This window comes from Piliocolobus tephrosceles, chromosome 9, assembly GCF_002776525.5.
Source record: "Piliocolobus tephrosceles isolate RC106 chromosome 9, ASM277652v3, whole genome shotgun sequence".
Taxonomy (NCBI): domain Eukaryota; kingdom Metazoa; phylum Chordata; class Mammalia; order Primates; family Cercopithecidae; genus Piliocolobus; species Piliocolobus tephrosceles.
The window spans coordinates 104,575,061-104,600,426 of record NC_045442.1 but is presented as its reverse complement, the minus strand read 5'-3'; the positions used below and the strand labels follow the sequence as shown (position 1 = coordinate 104,600,426).

General features: G+C 42.3%; 1 protein-coding gene and 1 non-coding gene across 11 annotated transcripts in view; one reads left to right on the top strand and one right to left on the bottom strand.

Moving 5' to 3' along the window:
* Window positions 1-16,478, bottom strand: part of ABI1 (abl interactor 1) — a 120,741-nt gene extending 104,263 nt beyond the window's left edge. For all 10 annotated transcript variants that reach the window (XM_023194840.2, XM_023194833.2, XM_023194841.2 and 7 more), the window contains exon 1: window positions 16,139-16,478. In XM_023194840.2, coding sequence (XP_023050608.1) covers window positions 16,139-16,255 — 117 coding nt within the window. In that variant the 5' untranslated portion in view covers window positions 16,256-16,478. The remainder of the gene's footprint in view (window positions 1-16,138) is intronic.
* Window positions 16,479-23,668: 7,190 nt separating this feature from the next.
* On the top strand, window positions 23,669-23,771 carry LOC111528173. The gene has a single exon (XR_002726893.1). It is a non-coding gene; the product is annotated as a small nucleolar RNA U13 (small nucleolar RNA).
* The last annotated feature ends 1,595 nt before the right edge of the window (window positions 23,772-25,366 follow it).

Here is a 25,366-nt window from a genome sequence, read left to right as displayed (position 1 = left end):
CTACACATATAAAAATACCAACAATCTATAATGCAGAAGGTTAGGACAGAACATCAAAATTAACATCAAAAGACACATGCACCTCATGCCACAAAAGTATATAGCCAGAGAAATTGGAATCCCTTTCCTCTCTTCTTCCCCCTTCCCTTCCCCGTTCTGCCCACACAGCCAGCTAGCAGTCAAGCTTTATTCCTATTCTCCAACCCACTGCTCTGCCAATCAATTCAATTGTGGAGGAGTAAAAGCTGGAAAGTGTCAGAAACCAACTGTGTACTAACGGCTGAAAAAGAAGGGGTCTATAGATTTACTTCTGTGACTGCAAATTACCTTCTGTAGGCGCATTAGCTTTATGCTGCAGGAAAATAGATACCAGTTAAATAAGCCTTCTTTGGATTCTCCTTTTCCCCCCAGTCACCTATATCTCCTTCACCAAGGCTTGCTGATTCTTCCTTTTCAATCTTACTATAGCTATCTCAATTTATGAAATACTCTTTACAGTGAGACAAATGTGACAGTCCTCTAACTGGTCACTGTCCATCCGGTCTCCCTTCTCCAATCCATCCCACACCAATTCAAGATGAATCTTCCCAAAGCACATCCTTTGTACAAAAACTGGAAAGGCAGAAAACAAGCATATAGTTTGAGGGGAGAGGATAAAAGCAGTATGGTGAGAAGAAGAGACATTTAAAGTCTGACTTTTAATACAACTGTATTGACTCTTTTACAGGAACATATTACCTAAATGCTTTAAAAAAAAAAAAATGCAGCTTGACATATTCTCTTTCCATAAGCAATCTTCTGACTGTCGTCAAACTAAAATCAAAAACCTTTCAAAAATAACAATTATTTTTCTTCCATACGGAACATTTCCTCATTTAATTATAAATACTATAGACCAATTTTTCTTTTCTTAGATTTAAGGCTTTTCAATGATTTCTACATAGCTTATAAATAATAGAGACACAAGGCAGGGTGTGATGGCTCACGCCTATAATCGCAGCACTTTGGGAGGCTGAGGCGGGCGGATCACCTGAGGTCAGGAGTTCAAAACCAGCCTGACCAATATGATGAAACCCCGTCTCTACTAAAGCTACAAATACTAGCTGGATGTGGTGGCACACGCCTGTAATCCCAGCTACTCAGGAGGCTGAGACAGGAAAATTACTTCAACCCAGGAGATGGAGGCTGCAGTGAGCCAAGATCACACCACTGCACTCCAGCCTGGACAACAAGAGTGAAACTCTGTCTCAAAAATAATAGTAATAATAATAATACAGACATCATACCACCACCTCATAATACCTAGCAGACAGTCTTCCATAGAGTAGGCAATTAACTATTTGTTGAATGAATTTCAGTTCAACAAATCCCAGTAGCCTCAAACACTCCTCTTTTTAGACAAGAAAAATAATAAAGAGTCACAGTCTACCATGATGAGTTCAGGCACTAAAGATTTTAGAAAAAATGGACAGGCATGGTGGCTTATGCCTGTAATCCCAGCACTTTGGGACGCCAAGGCAGGCAGATCATCTGAGATCAGGTGTTCAACACCAGCCTGGCCAACATGGTGAAACCCTGTCTCTACAAAAAACTACAAAAAGTAGCCGGGCACGGTGGCAGGCACCTGTAATCCAGCTACTGAGGCTGAGGCAGACAGACTTGCTTGAAACTGGGAGGCAGAGGTTGCAGTGAGCCAAGATCACACCACTGCACTCTAGCCTGGGCAACAGAGCTAGACTCTGTCTCAAAAAAACAAAAGATTTTAGAAAAACCACCACCAATTGCTACCATCACCTCTAGACTAGCCTCCCTCCAATCTGTTCTGAACTCCTTCCAATCTGTACTCAATCCTCCTTCCAATCTGTTCTCCACTCTAAACAAGAGGAACCTTCATAAAAAGTAAAAAAGGTATCATCCCATTAAAACTTTCTTTTTCTTTTCTTTTTTTTTTTTTTCTTGAGGCAGAGTCTCACTCTGTTGCCCAGGCTGGAGTGCAGTGGCACAATCTCAGCTCACTGCAACCTCCGCCTCCCGGGTCCAAGTGATTCTCCTGCCTCACCCTACTGAGTGGCTGGGACTACAGGCAAGCACCACCATGCCGGGCTAATTTTTGTATTTTTAGTAGAGGCGGGGTTTCACCATGTTGGCCAGACTGGTCTCGAACTCCTGACCTCAAGTGATGGGCCCACCTTGGCCTCCCAAAGTGCTGGGATTATAGGCATGAGCCACTGTGCCCAGCTGGCTTAAAACTTTCAATGCCTTCTCATCAGCCTCAGAAAAAGAAAACATCAAAATCCTTATCAGGTAACTATCTTCCTCTTCACAAATGACTCTGTTTACTCTGAAGTACACAAGTGTGTAACTTGTTCAAAATCACTCTGCCTTCACTCACCTTTGAGCCTGTATGCATGCTGTTCCCCTCTGCAGACACTGTTTTCCCTTCCCCCAAATGTTCTCTGTTAACATATATTCACCCTTCAGATCTCAACTCCAACATTACTTCTATGACACACTAAGCTAGGTGGCAGCACCTGATATATACTTTCATGTCACATGTACCTTCCCTAGGTGTAATTTATTTCTCTTTTTTTTTTTTTTTTTTTTTTTTTTGAGACGGAGTCTCGCTCTGTTGCCCAGGCTAGAGTGCAGTGGCGCGATCTTGGCTCACTGCAAGCTCTGCCTCCCAGGTTCATGCCATTCTCCTGCCTCAGTCTCTCAAGTAGCTGGGACTACAGGTGCCCACCACCATGCCCAGCTATGTTTTTTGTATTTTTAGTAGAGACGGGAGTCTCACCATGTTAGCCAGGATGGTCTCGATCTCCTAACCTTGTGATCTGCCTGCCTCGGCCTCCCAAAAGTGCTGGGATTATAGGCGTGAGCCACCGCACCTGGCCGATGTAATGTATTATAGTTTTGAGTTATTTGATTAACGGAGGAGGTCAACTATAAATCACTTAAGGGTAGAAACTGTATCTGATTCACAAAACAGTCTGACATATAATACATGTAAAAAGTCGCAGAATAACTGAGTATGTGACAAACTGATAAATTCTGTCATACTAAGAAGCACAATACATACAGTTATACATATATTTCATTTTACTGTGCATTTCTTTTGGAACTCCTGTGGTTCCAACTTGGGAACCTATACAATTTTGCCAGTTTTCTTTGGCATCTTTATGGTATTATCTGATTATTCTAAAAGAATAAGAGTATCACCAGTTTGTCTTCCCATTATTCGAAGCAAACTCTGAGGACCAGGCACAGTGGCTCACGCCAATAATCTTAACTCTTTGGGAGGTCAAGGTAGGCCGATCCCTTGACCCCAGGAGTTCAAGACCAGCCTGGGCAACATGGTAAAACCCTGTCCTTATTAAAAAAAAATATAACAAAAATTAGCCAAGCATGGTGTCACACACCTGTAGTCCCAGTTACTTAGGAAGCTGAGGTGGGAGGATTGCTTGAGCCCAGGAGGTTGAGGCTGCAGTGAGCTGAGATTGCACCACTGTACTACAGCCTGGGCAACAGAAAGAGACCCTATCTTTAAAAAAAAAAAAAAAGTAAAATTTGATTATTATTAATTTTAAGGGAAGAGGGAACTAAAAAAAAAAAAAAAAAAGCTTCTCAATGCTTTTTTAAAAGAGATATGATTCAACAGAGGAAAAGATAAATCCTAAGCCTTTTTTCATGGAAAACACAAAATGTATATAATAAAAGGGGGAAAATGCCAGAGAAACAACTAAAACAAAAAGTGTACCCTCCGTTTTTTGTCCTTTTCTTTCACTTCAGTTGGGTTATTCTTATTTTTTAAGATGTTGGGCCAGGTCTGGTGGCTCACACCTGGGAGGCTCACACTTTGGGAGGTCAAGTCAGGAGGACTGCTTGAGCTCAGGAGTTCAAGACCAGACTGGACAACATGGTGAAACCCTGTCTCTACAAAAAATACCCAAAAAATTAGTTGGGCATGGTGGTGCACCTGTAATTCCAGCTACTTGGGAGGCTTAGGCGGGAGGATGACCTGAGCCCAGGATTTCAAGGCTGCAGTGAACAGTAATCGTGCCACTGCATTCCAGAACCTGGGCAACAGAGTGAGACCCTGTCTCAAAAAAAAAAAAAAGAAGATGTAAATATATTAGTACGAAAATGATATGTGCCATGGATAATAACAAGAGATTTCTTCACATCTAATTTGGAACATACTCAAATTAGAAATGAATGACTATTATATCATTTTAAAATTAAAATTATTTCTCACTACTTCCTAAAAATCATTTAACAACTGCCTATGAATCAAATAAATTCATATCAACAAATTACTACATTTTTGGCATGAAATTTGAAGATAACAGATGTATGAAACTTTTAGCAGCAAATCAGTTTCAAAATCAGTGCTAGTGAAAGGTGAATTGTACAGAGCAATAAGCCCCAAATAGTGAGAACCAAAATAATTAGCACAGTACGCAATATAATAAGAGGCTTTTTTTTTTTTGAGACGGAGTCTCGCTCTATCACCCAGGCTGGAGTGCAATGGTGCGATCACAGCTCACTGCAACCTCTCCCTCCCAGGTTCAAATGATTGTCCTGCCTCAGCCTCCCAAGTAGCTGGGATTACAGGCACGTGCCACTATGCCCAGCTAATTTCTGAATTTTTAGTAGAGACAGGAGTTCACCATGTTGGCCAGGCTGGTCTTGAACTCATGACCTCAGGTGACCCACTCACCTTGGCCTGCCAAAGTGCTGAGATTACAGGCATGAGCCACCGCGCCTGGCCAAGACTTTCTACATAAGAAACTACATTTTTTATTTTAATGGTAACTACATTAGTCAGGGATTCTCAAGATACATAGTAGTATACAAAGATATTTAAAATTCTGACTCCCATTACCACAAAAGGAAGGTATTAAGTCTACTGAACCAATCATCTATCCCAAATGTTGTCTAGTGTGCTCTGCAGACCCCTGAGGATTCCTAAGACCTTTACACGGGGTCCACAAGGTCAAAATTATTTTTATACTACGACTAATGTTATTTGCTTTCTTTCCTAAGTTGACATTTGAATTGAGGGTACAAAAACAAAGGTGAGTAAAACTACAGTAGCCTCTCAGGCAATCAAGGCAACTAGTAGTCACCATGTTCTTTACTGCCAACCATCCACAGAAAAAAGAAGAAAAAGAAGTTTAAGAAAGCCAGTTTCACTTTAAAATGCTCTTGATGAAGCAGGAAAATGTATTAGTTCTATTAAATCTTGACCCTTGAGAAAATGTCTTTTAATATTGTGTATGACAAAATGGAAGTACACATATAGTACTTCTGCTACATACTAAGTATGATGGCTCCTGTTAGGAAAAAGCACTTGTGCAGTTTATTTGCAAGCAGAATAAGCCAATTATTCATGGAACATCATTATTACTTCAAAAACAACTCACACGTAAACTAAGATTATTTAGACTTGAGCATCTGGCAGACATTTTCCTAAAAATGAATAAGTAAGCCTAACACTTCAAGGAAAATAACTGTTAATATTTGTTGCCAATAATAAAATGTAAGCTTTCAAGCAAAAACTGCAATCTTAGAAAACTTGCATCCATCAATGTGAACTTGAAAGCTTTGCGATACTTGAAAATTCTTTGAGTGAGATCTGTGTTAATATTAGTGATTGTAATTTTTTCACATTGTATAATGAAATGTGTCAACATTCAGAAGGTCTGCATAACTCAGTGAAAAATATTTTCCAAATGGCCTATGCAATGTATTTTAATGCAATGGAGTATAAAATGTTTATTGATAGGGTTTCAGAATCCACACTGTAACTAACCTTTAAGGAACTACCATCTACCAAGTTTTGTTGTAGTATCAAAGAAAATTATCCACAACTATGTGCAAGGCGTATTACAATAGTCCCCCTTTTTCTACTACATAACCATGTAAGGACAGATTTCCTTCACATACTTCAACCAAAACAAAATGAACAGATTAACTGCAGAAGCAGATATAAGAATTTTGTTGCCACTGAGATGTGCAATAATGTAAATTAATGTTACTCTTGCCCTAAACATTTTTGTTTTGGAAAACTAAGGTTATATTTTTCATAAAACATATTATTTATGTTAACAATAAACCCATTAGATATCACTTTAAATGAAATAATAAATGTTTTAAACTGCTCAGTTTTAGTTTTAGAACAGTAAATGCTAATAGATAGAACCCACCTAAAAAAAAGTTCTCGGCCGGGCGCGGTGGCTCATGCCTGTAATCCCAGAACTTTGGGAGGCCGAGGCGGGCGGATCATGAGGTCAGGTGTTCAAGACCAGCCTGGCCAACATGGTGAAACCCCATCTCTACTAAAAATACAAATTAGCCAGGTGTCGTAGCACATGCCTGTAGTCCCAACTACTTGGGAAGCTAAGGCAGGAGAATTGCTTGAATCTGGGAGGCAGAGGTTGCAGTGAGCCAAGACCGCGCCATCACATTTCCGGCCTGGGCAACAGACTGAGACTCCGTCTCAAAAAAAAAAAAAAAAAAAAATGATGCCCAGGTTTTCAGTGAGTCCATACGAAGCCACTTTAATACTTAATAGAGTAAAAGAGAATAATGGGCCAGAGAGTAATAGGAAAAGCATGAACGAAACATATATCAGAGAAGCCAAAGGATTAACTTCTCAAAAAAAGTACGAAAAATCAACCATGCAAAATGATGACAAGAAAACAAGCACGATGAGAACTAAAATGAGAAAGAATTTTGCAACATGGAGGTTATTAGCATTCAGAGAGCAGTGGAAACAGAACAGGTTAAAGAGTGAATGAAAAGTGAGAGATGGAGGAAGATGCCTGGTTTTTTGTTTTTATTTTAAAAGACAGGGTTTCACTGTTGCCCAGGCTGGAGTGCAGTGGCGCGATCATAGCTCACTGCAGCCTCAAACTCCTGAGCTCAAGTGATCCTCCCATCTCAGCCTGCCAAGTAACTGGGACTACAGACTAAGCTAATTTTTTTTTTTTGAGACAGGGTCCTGCTTTGTTACCCAAGCTGGTCTCAAACTCCTGGGTTCAAGCAATCCTCCCACCTCAGCCTCCCAAGTAACTGGGATTACAGACTTGAGCCACTGCAGCTAGCTGACAATAGTGTAATAAAACTAGTTAACCCATAAAGGAGAGATAGGTCAGTTACTAGATGGGTATATGAAGTCAAAAGAGTTTTCAAGTATGGCAGCGATCTGAAATGTTTCAATTCTGAAAACAGAAATTCAGTAAACAGAGGAGGTATAAATATATCAGGAGCATAAGGTTTATGAAAAGGCAGGAAAGAATGTGACCCAGAGTTAGGACTTTAGCTAGGAGGAAGAATGCCTCTCTTCCATTATAAAAAGGAAGTAGAATAGGGTGAGCGAGGATAGAAGGTTTGGAGATGCAGTGGTAAGAAATTATAGGTCTTATATGATGAAGTCTATTTTCTCTATGAAACAAAAAACAAGAAAGGAAAGAGTCAGATTTCAAAAGGGGATAAAAAATTTAAAATAGTTTGTGGTAAGTGGAAGAATAAACTGGCGAGGTTATCTAGTGGGACTGCCTAACTATGCTGAGGGTCCACTTTAGAGTAACAATCACAATTTTAAAATGACATCCGTGAGCTGAGCATGGTGGGAGGGGCTTGGGGGGGAATGTCTGTAGAACCAGCTACTCAGGAGGCTGAGATGGGAGGATCGCTTGACCCCAGAATTACAAGGACAGCTGGGGAACATAGAAGACCCCATCCTTCATAAAAATTAAAAATAAAACGGCACCCATGTACTCTTTTCTCTGCATTGCCTTATTAAAATAAGCATCTGGGCTGACTGCGGTGGCTCACACCTGTAATTCCAGCACTTTGGGAGGCCAAGGCTGGTGGATCACCTAAGGTTGGGAGTCTGAGACCAGCCTGACCAATGTGGAGAAAGCCTGTCTCTACTAAAAATACAAAACTGGCCATGCGTGGTGGTGCATGCCTGTAATCCCAGCTACTCAGGAGGCTGAGGCAGGAGAATTGACTGAACCCAGGAGGCAGAAGTTGCGGCGAGCGGAGATTGTGCCATTGTACTCCAGCTTGGGCAACAAGAGCGAAACTCCGTCTCAAAAAAAAAAATAAAATAAAATAAGCATCTGTTGTTACAACTCTTAAGTTGCTAATATTTGACGTAGTAGAAAGCACCTTTTTCTATATGATGTAATATATACATTTCTGATGTTTAAGTGGAGGGCATTAATTTCTCATGGGTTCTGAAAAAGTGCCACACTCGCCTTTCCATAGAAGGAAAAATAAAATGTACCAAATACAATTTTGTCAAATAATGTAGAAATGATTAATAAAAATTAATTATAAAGCATTGAGGAAATGAGTGAATTAAAGGTAAATTGAAGTTTTTCAAAAATATATTTGTGCTGGTCTGGCATGGTGGCTCACGCGTGTAATCCCAACACTTTGGGAGGCCAAGGCAGGAGGATCGCTTGAGTCCAGGAGTTCAGGACAAGCCTGGGCAACATGGCGAAATCCCATCTCTACAAAAATTACAAAAAATTAGCTGGGTGTGGTCCCTCATTAACAGATTTTCTTCATAAACACAGGTTCACTACTAACTATGTCTGAGAAAGTTTTATTTTGTAAATGGAGAAAATTAATAGATCCAAAGTTAAAAGTACTTATTTGGGTTGACACACAGTAGTCAAATTTCAAGTCTCCATTCTAAGGGATGGATGTTTACTGTTAAAAAGACCAAGTCAACTATTTCCTTTAAAAACAAAATTCAATAATTGCTACTTTCCTATTGTCTTATTTCTCAATGATGTCCTTTTTTAAAAAATCCCTTATTTCTAACATGATATCTTATTAAATATTAAGATCTACAAAGTTTGTAGTTCTGGGGTTTGACTATTATTTCTTCTACAATCAAACCATAATTTCAATAAATATTACAATCAACACAAGATGATATTACAAAAAATATACAAACTCCCAATCAAAACTTTTTAAATGCTTCAAAATTAGCATTTAACTATCATTTTTACCTTACTTTTTTTTTTTTCTTTTTTTGAGACGGAGTCTCGCTCTGTTGCCCAGACTGCCAGTTCTGTGGCACGATCTCCACTCACTGCAAGCTCTGCCTCCCGGGTTCACGCCATTCAGCCGCCTCAGCCTCCTGAGTAGCTGGGACTACAGGTGCCCATCACCACACCCGGCTAATTTTGTTTTTGTATTTTTAGTAGAGACAGGGTTTCACCATGTTAGCCAGGATTGTCTCGACCTCCTGACCTCATGATCTGCCCACCTCAGCCTCCCAAAGTGCTGGAATTACAGGCGTGAGCCACCACGCCCAGCTTTTACCTTACTTTTAATGACAACACTATTTTCATGGATTTTATAGATTTGTATCTGCACAATCTCCTAGAGTTTGATCCAACCTCTTATCCCAATATGAACACTTCCTTTCTGGCTAACATATTTTTGACTGTTAACTGTCTTAATTCTTAGGACATAATTTCACTGGATATAAATAAGGTTAGTACAAATGGCCACACAGCAGATCCCCAATTGCCTAAATATCTCCTTTCCACAAGGACTATTAGTATTCCTGAGCTATCAGAATCAACTGGAGAAAGCAGAAGCACATAAGAAAAATTTGAAAGTATCCTAAGGGATTATTTCAACAATTTTCTAAGAAAACTCTCCAAAAGACAGAAGCATGCTAAAATTGAGGTTCTAAACAGACCAGGACTAGAGAGAAGTATTACATATAAAGCTGTTATTAGTATTAAAGCTACAAAAGAAAAAAGAGACATTAGTTTTAATACACATTTTCAAATATTATGTAGCCCTAAAAATATTCAGTATTCACCTTGAGAGTATTAGCAAGAACTGATATATGTGATATGAACTTTCATAAGAACTGATATGCTGGGTTCACAGACATGGTGTGAAAGAAAAAAAATGAAAGAAAAGAAAAAAAATAACTGATATGCTAGGTCAGATCCTGTTCTACCCAGCCCTGTATCACCTTGACACAACAGTATGAATAAACATGTAATGACATGGCATGGGTCAATTTAACAAGGATCTCCCATAAAATTATCTAACCTTCTGTTAAATACATTTACATTTCCAACCTATATCTCTAACTTTGCTAGCCACTGTTTTACTCAAACTTCAAAGTGCAATTCTAAGAATTCAAACCATTCCAATCTATCCTAATCTCCTGAATCACTTTGTTTCTCTCCAAACCTGGTTTGTATAGAAATCACATCTACCCAGAATATTTCAACACATTTTTTGTTAATCTCTACAAATTCGTCTCCAAAATTTCTTAGCACAATTGCAACACAGACTAAGAATAGAAAAAAAAAACAGGCAAAGATGCAGGAAAAGAAAAAGGATCCAGGGAGCTCAGTGAAAAACTAGCCTGTAATTCCTATACAGCGTTCAGTATCCTTAATCTGGAAATCTAAAACCCAAAACTTTTTGAGCATCAACATGACACACACAAAAAATGCTCATTAGACTATTCTGGATTTTAGATTTTCAGATTAGGGATGCTCAACCAGTAAGTAGATAATGCAAATATTCCAAAATTCAACAAAAAATTCTGTAATCTGAAACATTTCAGATGCCAAAGTTACCATCCTTTGGTGACATGGGCAAGTCCCTGAATTACAAACATACCTCTTCTTATATTTACAAACTGGAAACAATGGTAAAGAGTTGTTAGGTTGCCAGGCTTGCCCAATACCAGTCTAATCTGTTAATTCCACGGTATTCCTAAACCAGTCTTGAGTTCCAGATTCATTCATGTGGAAACAGTATATGAAAAGAGCACAGCCTATGGAGTCTGCCAGAGTCAGAAGGAAGTCCTGACTGCCAATTACTAGCTCTATGACTAAACAAAACTTAACTTTTATGAGTCCTAATTTCCTTGTATGTAAGACAGCACTGTCTGTCGTGTAGAGTTTGTAAGGATTAAAGATAATACAAAATCAACCAGCAGAAACAGCAGTGGAGTAGGTATTCAATAAATAGAGGCAATTACATGACCCTCTACCCTTATCTATTCGCACACTGTTTTTAATCCCCTATGTTGCCATAAGAACCCCATTCAGGTCCTGGCGCGGTAGCTCACGCCTGTAATCCCAGCACTTTGGGAGGCCGAGGTGGGTGGATCACCTGAGGTCAGGAGTTTGAGACCAGCCTGGCCAACATGGTGAAACTCCATATCTATTAAAAATACAAAAATTAGCCAGGCATGGTGGTGGGCACCTGTAATCTCAACCACTCGGGAGGCTGGGGCAGGAGAATCACTTGAACCCGGGAGGTGTAGATTGCAGTGAGCTGAGATCGTGCCACTGCACTCCAGAGAGAGACTCCATCTCAAAAAAAAAAAAAAAATCCCATTCCAGACTGGGCATGGTGGCTTACACCTGTAATCCCAACTCCATGGGAGACTCCAGAGGATGGATCACCTGAGGCCAGGAGTCCAAGACCAGCCTGGTCAACATGGTGAGACCCTGTCTCTACTAAAAATGCAAAAATTAGCTGGGTGCAGTAGCACACACCTGTAGTCCCTGCTACTCGGGAGGCTGAGGCAGGAGAATCGTTTGGAGGTTGCAGTGAGCTGAGATCGTGCCACTGCACTCCAGCTTGGGTGACAGAGTAAGCCTCCATCAAAAAAAAAAAAAAAAAAAAAAAAAATGAGGATTTATTAGACGCAATTTGGGATTTGGAATCGAGAAAATCTGGGTTTGATTCCAGGCACCACCTCATACAAGCTACTGAACTTTAGGTTGGGTATTTAATACCTCTGAACCTCTACTTGTCCATCAGTTACTCAAAAAAAAAAAAAAAAGAAGTGACACAGTTTATAAACTGGCATAAAGTGTACAGTATCAGAAATGTTAGCTTTTACCTACTCCAAAGGGATCCTGCTCAAAAATTACCCGCCTTCTGACATTAAATGTGCTAATGAAGGAAATGTCACAGGAGGAGGAAAGCAAGCTGAAGTGAGTAGCTCACAGTAACATACTGGGATGATATCCCCTTCATACTCCCAGACTTTAGAACATACTTGTTAACCCAAATAAAGCTCCTGGTAGAACTCCAGACAAAAAATTAAATTAAATTTTAAAGTTAAGCTGTATAAAGACTTCTCTGTCCTTACCCCCAGCCTACCAATCTGCATCCTGACAAATCTTCTTAAGCAGTTTCTACTCCTTTTCACTCAGCTTTCCTTCCTATTTCCCAAAATAGTTCCCATAACAAAGGCAGTATGAACTAACTCTAAGGCAGAGCACAGAGAACTGGCTAAACATGTGTGTTCAAGTTAAGCACTGTCCTTGGCATGAAAAATTCAATCTGGTCGTATTAAACAAAGATGGAAAAGTCTCCTCTGTATGTCTACATAAATACTATACAAAAACACTTTCAGCCAGGCATGGTGGCTCACACCTGTAATCCCAACACTTTGGGAGGCCGAGGAGGGCAGATCACCTGAGGTCAGGAGTTCGAGACCAGCCTGGCCAACATGACGAAACCCTGCCACTGCTAAGAACACAAAAAAATTAGCCAAGGGTGGTGGTGGGCACCTGTAATCCCAGCTACTTGAGAGTCTGAGGCAGGAGAATCGCTTGAACCCAGGAGGCTGAGGTTTCAGTGAGCCAAGATCACGCCATTGCACTCCAGCCCGGGTGATACAGCAAGACTCAATCTCAAAAAAACAAAAACAAAAACAAAAACAAAAACAAAAAAACAAAACAAAACAAAAAAATGAAAAACACCTTCTGACAAGGTGCAGTGGCTTATGTCTGTAATACTGGCATACTGGGAGGCCAAAGCAGGCAGATCGCTTGAGCCCAGGAGTTTGAGACCAGCCTAGGCAACATGGCAAAACCTCACCTCTACAAAAAAATACAGAAATTAGCTGGGAGCGGTGGTGCGCACCTGTAGTCCCAGCTACTTGTGGGGGCTGAGGCGGGAGGATCTCCAGAGCCCAGGAGGTTGAGGCTGCAGTAAGCCATGATGGCACCGCTGCACTCCAGCCTGAGCAACAGAGCAAGACCCTGTCTCAAAAAACAGAAAAAAAAGAAAAAAAGAAAAAACACTTTCTATTTTTAATATGATTTATCCCATGGCAACTTTTAAAACCCTGTCCTTGCACACACGTGTGGTCTCAGCTACAAGGGAGGCTAAGGATTGCTTGAGCCCAGGAGGTGGAGGCTGCAGTGAGTGGTGTTCACACACCAATGCACTCCAGCCTGGGTGACAGAGCAAGTCTCTGTCTCAAAAAAAAAAAAAAAAAAAAAAAAAAAAAAAGGAAAAGAAAAAGAAAAGAAAGAAAAAAACTGTCCTTTTTAACATAGAATCTTTTCAGATGTTTTGCTATTAATAATACAATCTAATAAAGCCAACAGAACCAAAGAACTAATAAACTGCCCCAAGAACTTAAATGCACCACAGCCAAAAGAGTTTCTCAGCTACACACCTTAGCTAAACTGGACTGCACTTTCAGACTATAGAAAAATGAAATGAAAAGTGAATCTCAGAACAAAAATCACCCAAGCAATAACTTAGCTCATCTTATTTAAAAATTCTCAAATCACACATCAACTGCATACTTTCACTGAGAAGAGGTATATTTATGAAGAGCATTAGTTATAAATAACCCAATCAGGTCACAGGAAGGATATAGAAAGACCTCAACAGACACCCTAATGGATATTTCTAATATTATTCATTCCCCATTCTTAGCACCAAAGTCATCAGCACCACCTACCACATCAACTTCCACATCACTTTCTGAGTCTGACCCTGTCTGAGTCCCTTAGGGAGGCAACTAGTGGCCTGGATCATGCAGCCCAATGAATAAAGGCTACTAAGGTATTTAGATCATCATTGCTTTGTTGTGAATTCTTTTTTTTCTTTTTTTCCAGTATAAACAAAACACCTCACTGGTGTCAGATTTAGAATTATACCCCACCCCACCCCCGCAAAAAACGAAAATAAAAAAACGGGGCCTGCACCATGGCACTAACATTTTATAAAGTGAGAGACTGTATGAGAAATAACATGACTTAATTAGAGATATTAGCAAAGAAGTTTTAAAGTGCTTCAAAGTTACATGATCGTAGCAAGAGGAGTAAAGGAAAGGGGTCAGAGAGGGGTAAAAAAAGCATTACAGCATACAACTACCTGAAAAAGAAATAGTACACAGGTTAAAACACGTTTACAGTTACCAACAGTTGCCAACACATAGTTACCACACTATATACTCGTCAGATTTCCCAACACGCAAAACAAAAAGGAGCCACCCTGTATGAAGTACTCATCTACTGACTTCTACAGAGAAGACATAACTTTTCTGGAAAGGGAGCAATTTAACTTACTGTGCTCTCCTTTTGGCTTTCAAAAATCTTTAAAACTTTCAGCAAATTAAGGTTCTCCTCAATTTGAAGGCTTTTCATGTTAAGTTGAATAAAAGTTGCCTATTTTTAATATCGATAAACTACAAGATCACTTTTATATTTGCAAACTATACCCACTTTTCTACTAGATTTTTAAGTTTCGAAGGGCTAAATATAAAGTTTGCATAAACAAAGTGATACAGTAGATGTGGCAGGTATTCAACAAGTTTACTTTTCCGAAGAATTCCTAAAGTAAAAACTTGACAAAAAAAATTGTGAAGATAAATTCCGAGTAGTGCTACTGAAGATACAATGTTACTAACATCAAAATTGAGAAATATTCAAAACATTCTGAAAACAGCATCTCCCTCTAAAAATAAAGAGGGAAAGCATTTGCCAACACAGAAACATTGGTTCTTAAAAATTATAATCACATGGGAGGCATTTCTATAAATAATTTAGTTCTGAATTGCAATAACCCTAACCTTTCAAAGCACGTTCTGGCCTTGCCTTACCAAAAGCAAGAGCATTTCTGGTGGCTTTATATTTATACAAAGGACTGTGCTACTTTGTTTCTAGTGCAAACTGTTGGTTTACACAGTTAAGGATCTTCAAAACAAACTACCACACACAATTCACTTCCAATCATCCAAAAAGAAATGAACAAACCAGCATCTGTCACAAAGTCCCAAGAGTTTTCTAATTTACAATAACTGGTATTTTTACGTTGTATCATACACTATACATTTACTTAGCTTGTTAAGGGAGAAACCTCAGAAAATAAGCAACCAGCGATGACACCAATCTATTTTAAGTTACTTATGAAGCCTACAGTTCAAGAACTTTTGGGAGAAGGGAGAGTATTTAAGCCGTTTTTCCAAGGAGTTAAAAACAATTCGTGTCTGATAATTAATGATAGCAGCCCTAACAACCTCTTAGAATACATTACGGTGGCGCGGAAGTGAAAACGATGGTGGGGGGGGGGAACCCGACTTGAAAATGGACAAGCAGGCAGCTTTACAAACCTTCAATTAAAGGAATTTTAAGATTAACTTCTCTCAAACGCCCTCCCTCACTCCCCACACCCGCTTCCTCCTCTCCTCCGGGAGGTCGGTGTAATGTGACTCATGACAAATTTTTTTTTTAATAAATAAATAAATAAATAAATAAAAGACACACCCTCTGGGGGCTGAAACTGACATAATCGCCCCCACCCCACCCTCCGCCGACACACAACACACACCCCGCTGGTCCTATCCCTTCTGCGGCTTGAGCCTGGTCCCTGCCCTCTCCTCTCCCCTCTCCCGTCCCGGACCTCCTCTCCGGGCGCAGAGGCGGCGCGGCGGCAGCAGGGGGGTCTCCGGGACGCCAGCCCCGCGGACTGGAGGCTACCTGAGGGGCGCGCGACCCCGGTGGCCCGGCCCTGGGGAAAGCGGACGCGAGGGGGGCGCCGGGCTGCGGCGGCGGCGGGCTGCCGGCTCCCTCGCCCATTTTCTCTCCCCTTCCATCGATTTCCACTACCACAGCCACTTCCTGTATCGCAGCTCGACTACCTCAGCCCGGCCACTCGCTCTGTCCCCGGTTGGGGCTGGGGTTGGGGCTGCGGTAGGGGCTCGGGCTGGTGGCAGCCGCTGAGGTCAGGGCAGTTCCCCACCCCGCCCAGTGGGCTGGTCACTCCGGCGGGTCCTCGACCCGGCCAGCGCCCGCCGGCCGCCAGCACGCCTCACCTGTATGTAGTTGTTTTCACAGTAGTCCGCCACCCGAGTCAGGTTCTGGTAACTCTCGATCAGCGCCCTCTTGCCAGACGGGATCTCCTCCTCTAGTAACATCTGCAGCTCTGCCATTTTCCACCCCTCTGCATCGCTTCCTCTCGCGTTAAAGAGACAGAGGCAGCAAGGTCCGCCGAGGCTCCGAGCACCTCACAGCCCGGATACAAACCGACTACCCGCCCTCCCGCCTGGTATTGTGGGACGGCACCTCCTCCCCTTCTTCCTCACTCTCTCGGGTCTCCCTCCACCCACTTCGCGCAGCCGCCTGAACCTCGTTCTCTCGCGAGCCTTCATTTCTTCCCCCCTCCCCACCCCGGGCCGCGGGATTTTTTTTTCTTTCGCACTGTCTTCTGGGAATTGTAGTCTCTCTTAGACTAGGCTGTCCGTCCAAAGCGCATGCGCGCAGACACCTCCGAAAACAACGAGGCAGAGCGCAGAAAGCGGAGCCCGAAGGTGGAGGGAGGGGGCGGTGTTGGGGGGAAGTCCGGAGTTTCCTCACAGCTCCGGAAGGTGGCGCCACAGGGTGATTCTGGGGGAATGAAATCGGTTCCCCAAGTTTCATGTGAAACTTGGCAGAACTTGGTTAATTAGGAAATGTCAGTGAATTAGGGACATCCATTCACAGAAGGATTAAAAAGGGACAGAGTACGGAAAACTAGATTTTTACTTCCTCTGCCTTCTTAGAAATAACGCGAGTCAGGCTTTACTTTCTGAACTTTCGCCGCCATCAATTAATTTAAAATTTAGCAAAGATTTCTTGATTGCCAGCTGTTTACCAAGCGGTGTACTGGACACTGGGGGTACAAGTTGAGTACGAATACTCCATACCCTTAAAGACTCAATTATAAAATAAACATACATAGCTTGTAGGGCTTTCCTGTCCTAATTTCTCTTTTCTGTGACTCTCCTTGGCATGTAATCTTCCTACACTTTTAAAGTCAAGTGCACGGTTTTTTAGGGGTGGGGGTTGTTTATTTGAGACAGGATCTCACTCTTACCCAGCCTGGAGTACGGTGGCGGTGGCGCAATCACGTCTTTCTGCAGCCTAGACCTCCTAGACTCAAGCGATCCTCATGCCTCAGCCTCCGGAGTAACTGGGACTACAAGCGAGGGTCACTATACTGGGGCTGAGTTTTTTAATTTTTTGTAGCGACAGGGATCCGATTTTGTTGCCCTCGCTGGTCTCGAACCCCTGGCCTCAAGCAATCCTTCTGCCTCAGCCTCCCAAACTGCTAGGATTACAATCATGAGCCACCCATCCTGGCCCTTCGTTTTTTGCTTCAGGATTTTTGTTTTGTTTTTATCACCTGCTTTGGAATAGTCTCAAAAGGCCCTATATTTCAAGCTCTTCACTTCAAGGGGAACATTAAATGCTTCAGATATAATCAGCTACGAAAAGTGTTGTCCAAAGGCCGAAGAGGAAACTAAAGATCATTGTAAAATCCATATGTCCATGTATCTCCATAAAGTCATTTAGAATCAAAATAACTATAGGATTAACAACATCACTCAACCAAATTAAAAATTGCCATCACCAGGTATTTATTGAATATTGCCTTTACTAGGGCCTTATTCAGGGCCCCAGGGAACTAGTTTCCCTCTTCAACCTCTGAAAGGAAAAATTCAGTTTCCTACTAAAAGCGTTAACTTCCCCTTGCCACCAGATTCTCCATCAAGGATTCTGTGGTCTATAAATCAATAATAAATGTATTACTTTCCATGATACCTGGAATAGGTATAATAGTTATCTTTTGATATTTATTGTTAACCCAAACACGACTTAATCCAAGTTATTAAAATTTAATGTATTATTGATCTCAGTCTCTACTTGAGGTTTAACTGTACAAATCACTCGGTGTGCATGTATCCAAATATTGACACATTTCAACAACATTGGTGAAGTGATTAGGGAGGTAATACTGATTTACTATTTTCAACGTACTTTCCATGCAGTTGAGCTATGAATGAATAATAATAATAATCATGATAAATACAAACAAAAAGTACTGTCAGATTTCTTCTCACAACTCTGAGAGATAATATAAATATTTTCCTTCTTTATCAAATAAGGAAATTTAAGCTTACATAGGTTAAGGAATTTAGCTAAGGGTACTGAAAATGCCGTCAAGTTTCCTAGGTTACTGATTGATATAGTTTGGATCTGTATCCCGGCCAAATCTCATGTTGAATTGTAATTCCTAATGTTGGAGGTGGGACGTGGGGGAAGAGTGAATGGATCATGTGTCAGATTTTTCGTGAATAGTTAGGCAGCATCCGGTTGGAACTCTTCCCATGATCTCCAGTGGGTTCTCCTGAGATCTGCTCATTTATAAGGGTATGACATCACGCCTGTAATCCCAGCACTTTGGGAGGCCAAGGCGGGCAGATCTCGAGGTCAGGAGATCAAGACCATCCTGGCTAACAGGGTGAAACCCCGTCTCTACTAAAAATACAAAAAAATCAGCCGGGCGTGGTGGAGGGCGCCTGTAGTCCCAGCTACTCGGGAGGCTGAGGCAGGAGAATGGCGTGAACCCAGGAGGCGGAGCTTGCAGTGAGCGGAGATCGCAGCCCCTGCACTCCAGCCTGGGCAAGAGAGTGAGACTCTGTCTAAAAAAAAATAAAAATAAAAAAATAAAAGTCCATGGCAGCCCAGTGCAGTGGCTTGCGCCTATAATCCCAGACTTTGGGAGGCCAAGGCGGGAGACTCGCTTGACTCCCAAAATGGGAGACCAACATGATGAACTACTTCCGCTTGAGTTCCAGACCACCCCGGGCAACATGGCAAAAACCCGTCTCTACAAAACCCACGAAAAATTAGCCAGGTGTGGTAGTGAGCACCTGTAGACTCAGTTACTTAGGATGCTGAGGTAGGAGGATTGCTTGAGCCTGGGAGGCAGAGGTTGCAGTGAGCCAAGATCACACCACTGCACTCTAGCCTGGGTGACAGAGGGAGACCATGTCTTAAAAATAAAATAAGAGTAGATGACACCTCCCTGCCTGCCTCCTGCTCCCCTCCTGCCATGTGAGACACTTCTCTTCCTCTTTTCCTTCCCGCCATTATCGGAAGCTTCTTAAAGTCTCCCGGAAGCAGAAGCCGCTGTGCTTCTGGTACAACCTGCAGAGCCGTGAACCAATTAAACCTCTTTTCTTTATAGATTACCCAGTCTCCGATAGTTCTTTATAGCAGTGCTAGAATGGACTAATACAGTGATATTTCCAAAATCCAGTGGATAGTGCAACCTTGTACAAATATTTGCAGCTCATGTAAAGTTCACTCAAAGAACTTATCCCTCATGCCTTAAAGGTGAGGAGGAAAAGCAAGAGGAGGAAAGGGAGGAGAAAGAGGTGGAAGAGGAGGGGGAGGAGGAGGAGGAAGGAGAAGAAGGAGGAGGAGAAAGGAAAGAGGGGGGGGAGGAGGAGGAGGGGAAGAAGAAAGAAGGAAGAAGAGGCAAACCAAAACCTGGGAGAAAATATCTGCAAAACAAATATCTTGATAAAGGAGTTGTACCCTAATATACAAGCAACTCTTACAATTCAGTAATAAGATGACAAACCAGTTTTTAAAACAAGCCAAAAGGCTGGGTGCAATGGCTCACACCTGTAATCCCAGCATTTTGAGAGGCTGAGCCAGGAGGATCACCTGAGCCTAGGAGTTTGAGACCAGCTTGGGCAACAGGCTGTCTCTACAAAATGTATGTATTTTTTCAAGTAACCAGGCACGAACTGGGCACAGAGGCTCATACCTGTAATCCCAGCACTTTGGGAGGTCAATGTGGGTGAACCACTTGAGGCCAGGAGTTCGAGACCAGCCTGGCCAACACGGTGAAACCCCATCTCTACTAAGCATAAAATACTAAAATTAGCTGGGCGTGGTACTTAGGCAGCTGAGGCAGGAGAATCGCTTGAACCCAAGAGGCAGATGTTGCAGTGAGCTGAGATCACACCACTGCAGTCCAGTCTGGGTGACAGAGGGAGACTCTTATCTCAAAAGAAGAAAAAAAAAAAAAAGGCACGGTGGCTCACATCGGTAATCCCAGCACTTTGGGAGGCTGAGGTGCGCAGATCACCTCAGACTGGGAGTTCGCAACCAGCCTGACCAACATGGAGAAATCCCATCTCTACTAAAAATACAAAATTAGCCGTGCGTGATGGCACACGCCTGTAGTCCCAGCTACTCGGGAGGCTGAGGCAGGAGAATTGCTTGAACCCACAAAGCAGAGGTTGTGGTGAGCCAAGATTGCGCCATTGCACTCCAGCCTGGGAAACAAGAGCAAAACTTTGTCTCAAACAAATAAATAAATAAATAAATAACATACTGTATGATTCCTCTTCTATGAAATTTTAGAAAAGGCAAAATTACAGTGATAGAAATCAGATCAGACTTTGCCAAAGGCTGTAGTAGTGGTGGGGTGACACCAAAGGGATGCAATACAACTTTTAGACATAATGGAAATATTCGGATGCAAGTGAACTTTTAGACGTAATGGAAATCTTTACTATCATCACTGTACTGGGGATTACATAACTACATACATTTGTCAAATCACCTTGAATTGCACACTTAAAATCTGTGCTTTTTGCCAGGTGTGGTGGCTCACGCCTGTAATCCCGGCACTTTGGGAGGCCAACGCAGGTGGATCACATGAAGACATGAGTTCAAGACCAGACTGGCCAACGTGGTGAAACCCTATCTCTATTAAAAATACAAAAATTAGCCGGGTGTGGTGGCGCATACCTGTAATCCCAGCTACTCAGGAGGCTGAGGCAAGAGAATCACTTGAACCTGGGAGGCGGAGGTTGCAGTGAGCCGAGATCACACCACTGCACTCCAGCCTGGACTACAGACTGAGACTCCATCTCAAAAAAAAAAAAAAAAGGAAATCTGTGCCTTTTATTGCAACTAAGTTATACCTCTGAGCTGGGCATGGTGGCTTCCCTAGCTACTCGGAAGGCTAATGCTGGAGGAGCCCAGGAGGCTGAGGTTGCAGTGACCTATGATGGCGAACCTTCACTCAAGTCTGGGTGACAAAGCAAGATCCTGTCTCAAAATAAATAAATAACCTAAGTATGTCTCGATGAAGCTGGACAAAGAAAATGCAAGTAGGGAAACAATTCCTTGCTTCAAATAATAAAAAAGGGAAAACTACGTATTTCTGTTGCCTTTGATGTATGGTGAAAAGTATAAGTGACTAAAAGTTCAAGAGTTAACATTTAGAATTGCAGGTAGGGCTGGGTGCAGTGGCTCACACCTGTAATCCCAGCACTTTGGGAGGCCAAGGCAGGCGGATCACCTGAGGTCAGGAATTCGAGACTAGCCTGGCCAACATGGTGAAACTCTGTCTCTATTAAAAATACAAAAATTAGCCGGGCTTGGTGCCAGGTGCCTTTAATCCCAGCTACTCAGGAGGCTGAGGCAGGAGAATTGCTTGAACCGGGAGGCGGAGGCAGAGGTTGCAGTGAGCTGAGATCATGCCATTGCACTCCAGCCTGGGCAACAAGAGCAAGACTCCATCTCAAAAAAAAAAAAAAAATTGCAGGTAGACACTGCGACACTAAATTAAGGGCATCACGCTAACTTTTTCAGTTTAACTTCTCTCCCATAATGTGCACCTTTATACTCTTTATTGAGTTAGTATTTTTCTGTGGATTTTGTGCAAATAAATTATACTGAAATGCCTTTCAAAGAATCCCAACAGAATAAGGAAAAACAGTGGCTGTATATACTTAATGATGTATTCCTAGGACTAAAACTGTAAATCGGACCTTGCACATTTCATTTCACGGATGTCTACTCAGACTAATCAATTTGGTCATGAAAAACCGTAACTGAAAATTCGGCACATATGCATGAAGAGAAATTGAAATTTCTGTATCTCGCTCAGAAATAGCAGATTGCTAGCCATCATAAAGACTCACTTCAGAAGAATTAAGAGATGTTCCAGGCGAAATCATAATTTGGATTATTTTGGTACATAATTGCTAATCTTATTATCTAGCACACCACATCCTGAGAATCTCAGACTTCTGAAAAGTTAATTCACGATATGGTATCCTAGAACATTACATTGGAAGTGAGTGGTCCACAGACCAGAATGTAGAGTAGCAGTGAGAACTAGTGGAAAGAAGCCAGGGGTCAGGCAATCAGGGTTTTCCCCCTAAACCTGCCTGCCTCCTCAACCCCTGACACCCCAGGTACCCACCACCCCCACCACCACCACTATGTGACATGACCACCTTCTCCATGAAAACAGGGTAGGGAGGAGTATATTACTCTACCAGGGCTGCCATAACAAAATACCACAGACTGGGTAGCTTAAACAACAAAAATTTATTTCTCACAGTTTTGGAGGCTGGAGGCCTAAGATCAAGAAGTATGCGGGGTTGGTTTCCCTGAAGTCTCTCTTCTTGGCTTGTAGATAGTTGCCTTCTTACTGTGCCCTCACCTGCACCCACATCCCTGATGTCTCTTCCTCTTCTTATAAGGAAAACATTTATACTGAATTAGGACCCCACCCTAAAGACCTTATCTTAGTAATATCTTTAAAGGTACTAGGGGTTAGGACTTCCACATGTGAATTTGGCATGATCTTGGCTCACTGCAATCTCCACCTCCCAAGTTCAAGTGAATCTCATGCCTCAGCCTCCCGAGTAGCTGGGAATCCAGTCACGTGCCACCACACCCAGCTAATTTTTGTATTTTTTGGTAGAGACGGGGTTTCACTATGTTGGCCAAGCTGGTCTCAAACTCCTAACCTCAAGTGATCCAACCACCTCAGCCTCCCAAAGTGCTGGGATTACAGGCATGAGTCACCATGCCCAGCCATGGTTTTTTTTTTGTTTGTTTGTTTTTTTTTTTTTTTTTTTTTGAGATGGAGTCTTGCTCTGTTGTACAGGCTGGAGTGCAGTGGCATGGTCTTGGCTCATTGCAAACTCTGCCTCCTGAGTTCAAGCAATTCTCCTGCCTCAGTCGCCCAAGTAGCTGGGATTACAGGTGCCTGCCACCACACCCAGCTAATTTTTGTATTTTTGGCAGAGACAGGTTTCACTATGTTGGCCAGGTTGGTCTCAAACTCCTGACCTCATGATCTGCCCACCTCAGCCTCTGAAAGCACTGGGATTACAAGCATGAGCCACCATGCCTGGCCAGTATGGTTTTTAGATGAGTACATCTCTTGTTAATTTTGGAAGCTGCTGAACCAACATCTCCTCCAAAATCTCCTTCTCCACCTCCCTTTTCAACTTCAGTAAGATTTTGTAAGCATTTGTAACAGAGCAGTTTCTGGAGCAGTTAACCTGGCCAGGTACAACAAGTACCTCATTCTCTGAGCCTCCTGGTGAACTGGGAGCTATTGATGGTCTTCCCTGAACTTTGAGTATCAAACTCTTCCAATGGTTTTATAAATCCCTTACTGCTTGAAATAGCTATAGTAATTTTTGTTTCCTGACTGGACTCTGATACAACTAAAAAAAACACATTTAAAAGTTCTGATTCTTTCATAGTTCATAAGCATGATGATTGGGTTTTCACGCTATGTGTAAGATGTGCCTCCATCAAACCTTGTTAAGATGTTGGCATGTTACCCATCTGATGTGGGGGGAAAATAAAAGTTTGATGTAGTCCCAGCTACTCAGGAGACTGAGCCAAGAGGACCACCTGAGCCCAGGAGTTTGGGCTGTTGCGTGAAATGACTGGACTTGTGAATATCACTGAACTCCAGCCTGGGCAACACTGTGAGACCTAGTCTCTGAAAAAAAGTTCTAGAGACAAATGACAATCCACAAAAAGTTAGTATTTCTTTCGTTGGAAGTTACAGAAAATAGCTCAAGCTATCATCAATTGAGGGTGGGAGAAAAAAAGACTTTATTATAAAAATTCAGGCATAAAGAAATCAGAAATAGAAATGCAATCAGTAATCAGTCCTAAGAAAGTACTAGAATGGGCCGGGCGCCGTGGCTCACGCCTGTAATCCCAGCACTCTGGGAGGCCGAGGCGGGCGTATCACGAGGTCAGGAGATCCAGACCATCCTGGCTAACACAGTGAAACCCCGTCTCTACTAAAAAATACAAAAAATTAGCTGGCCACAGTGGCGGGCGCCTGTAGTGCCAGCTACTCGGGAGGCTGAAGCAGGAGAATGACGTCAACCCGGGAGGCGGAGCTTGCAGTGAGTGGAGATGGCGCCACTGCACTCCAGCCTGGGGCGACAGAGCGAGACTCCGTCTCAAAAAAAAAAAGGAAGTACTAGAATGAATCATTTGGAAGAACAGCAGGAACCCAGGCAGCATTCTCAATAAATGTCTTGTTTCTTTGCGAAAATGTTTTTTTCGCTGCCCTTTCTAAATGGTGGAGAGCATGGTAAATTCAAATCCCAAGTTTTCCCTTCTACTGCATTCAAGAAGCCCAGTATGAGATTGAAATCCTTTCCTTCCGAACCCATATCTCGCAAAAAGAAAATCTGATTATTCAAAGTTAAATTTATTTTTTAAATATTATTTTGTATTTTATTTATTTTTTTGAGACAGACCCTCACTCTGTTGCCCAGGCTGGAGTGCAGTGGCCCTATCTCAGCGCACTACAACCTCCGCCTCCCGGGTTCAAGTGATTCTCCTGCCTCAGCCTCCCGTGTAGCTAGGACTATAGGCATGCGCCACCATGCCCAGCTCATTTTTGTATTTTTAGTAGAGATGGGGTTTCACTATGTTGGTCAGACTGATCTCGAACTCCTGACCTTGTGATTCGCCCACCTTGGCCTCCCAAAGTGCTGGGATAAAGGCATGAGCCACAGCATCCATCCTCCTCCTCCTCCTTTTTCTTCTTCTTCCTCTTTTTCTTTTGAGACAGGTTGTCTCTCTGCTGCTTAGGCTAGAGTGCAGTGGCTTAGTCACAGCTCACTGTGGCTTACTGCAGCCTCAACCTCCCATCTCAGCCTTCCAAGTAGCTGGGACTACAGGCTCACACCGCCATGCCTGATTTTTTTATTGTTGTTAAGAAATGAGGTCTTGCCCTGTTGCCCAGGCTGGTCTTTAACTCCTGGGCTCAAGTGATCCTCTTGCCTCCGCCTCCTAAATTTCTGGGATTACAGGCGTGAGCCACCATGCCTAACCATCAGCTTGAAATTCATCTTCTTTCCACTTATCACCTTTGGCAGTAAGGGCATGTTCAAACAGCAGCAGCGAAACTATTTGAA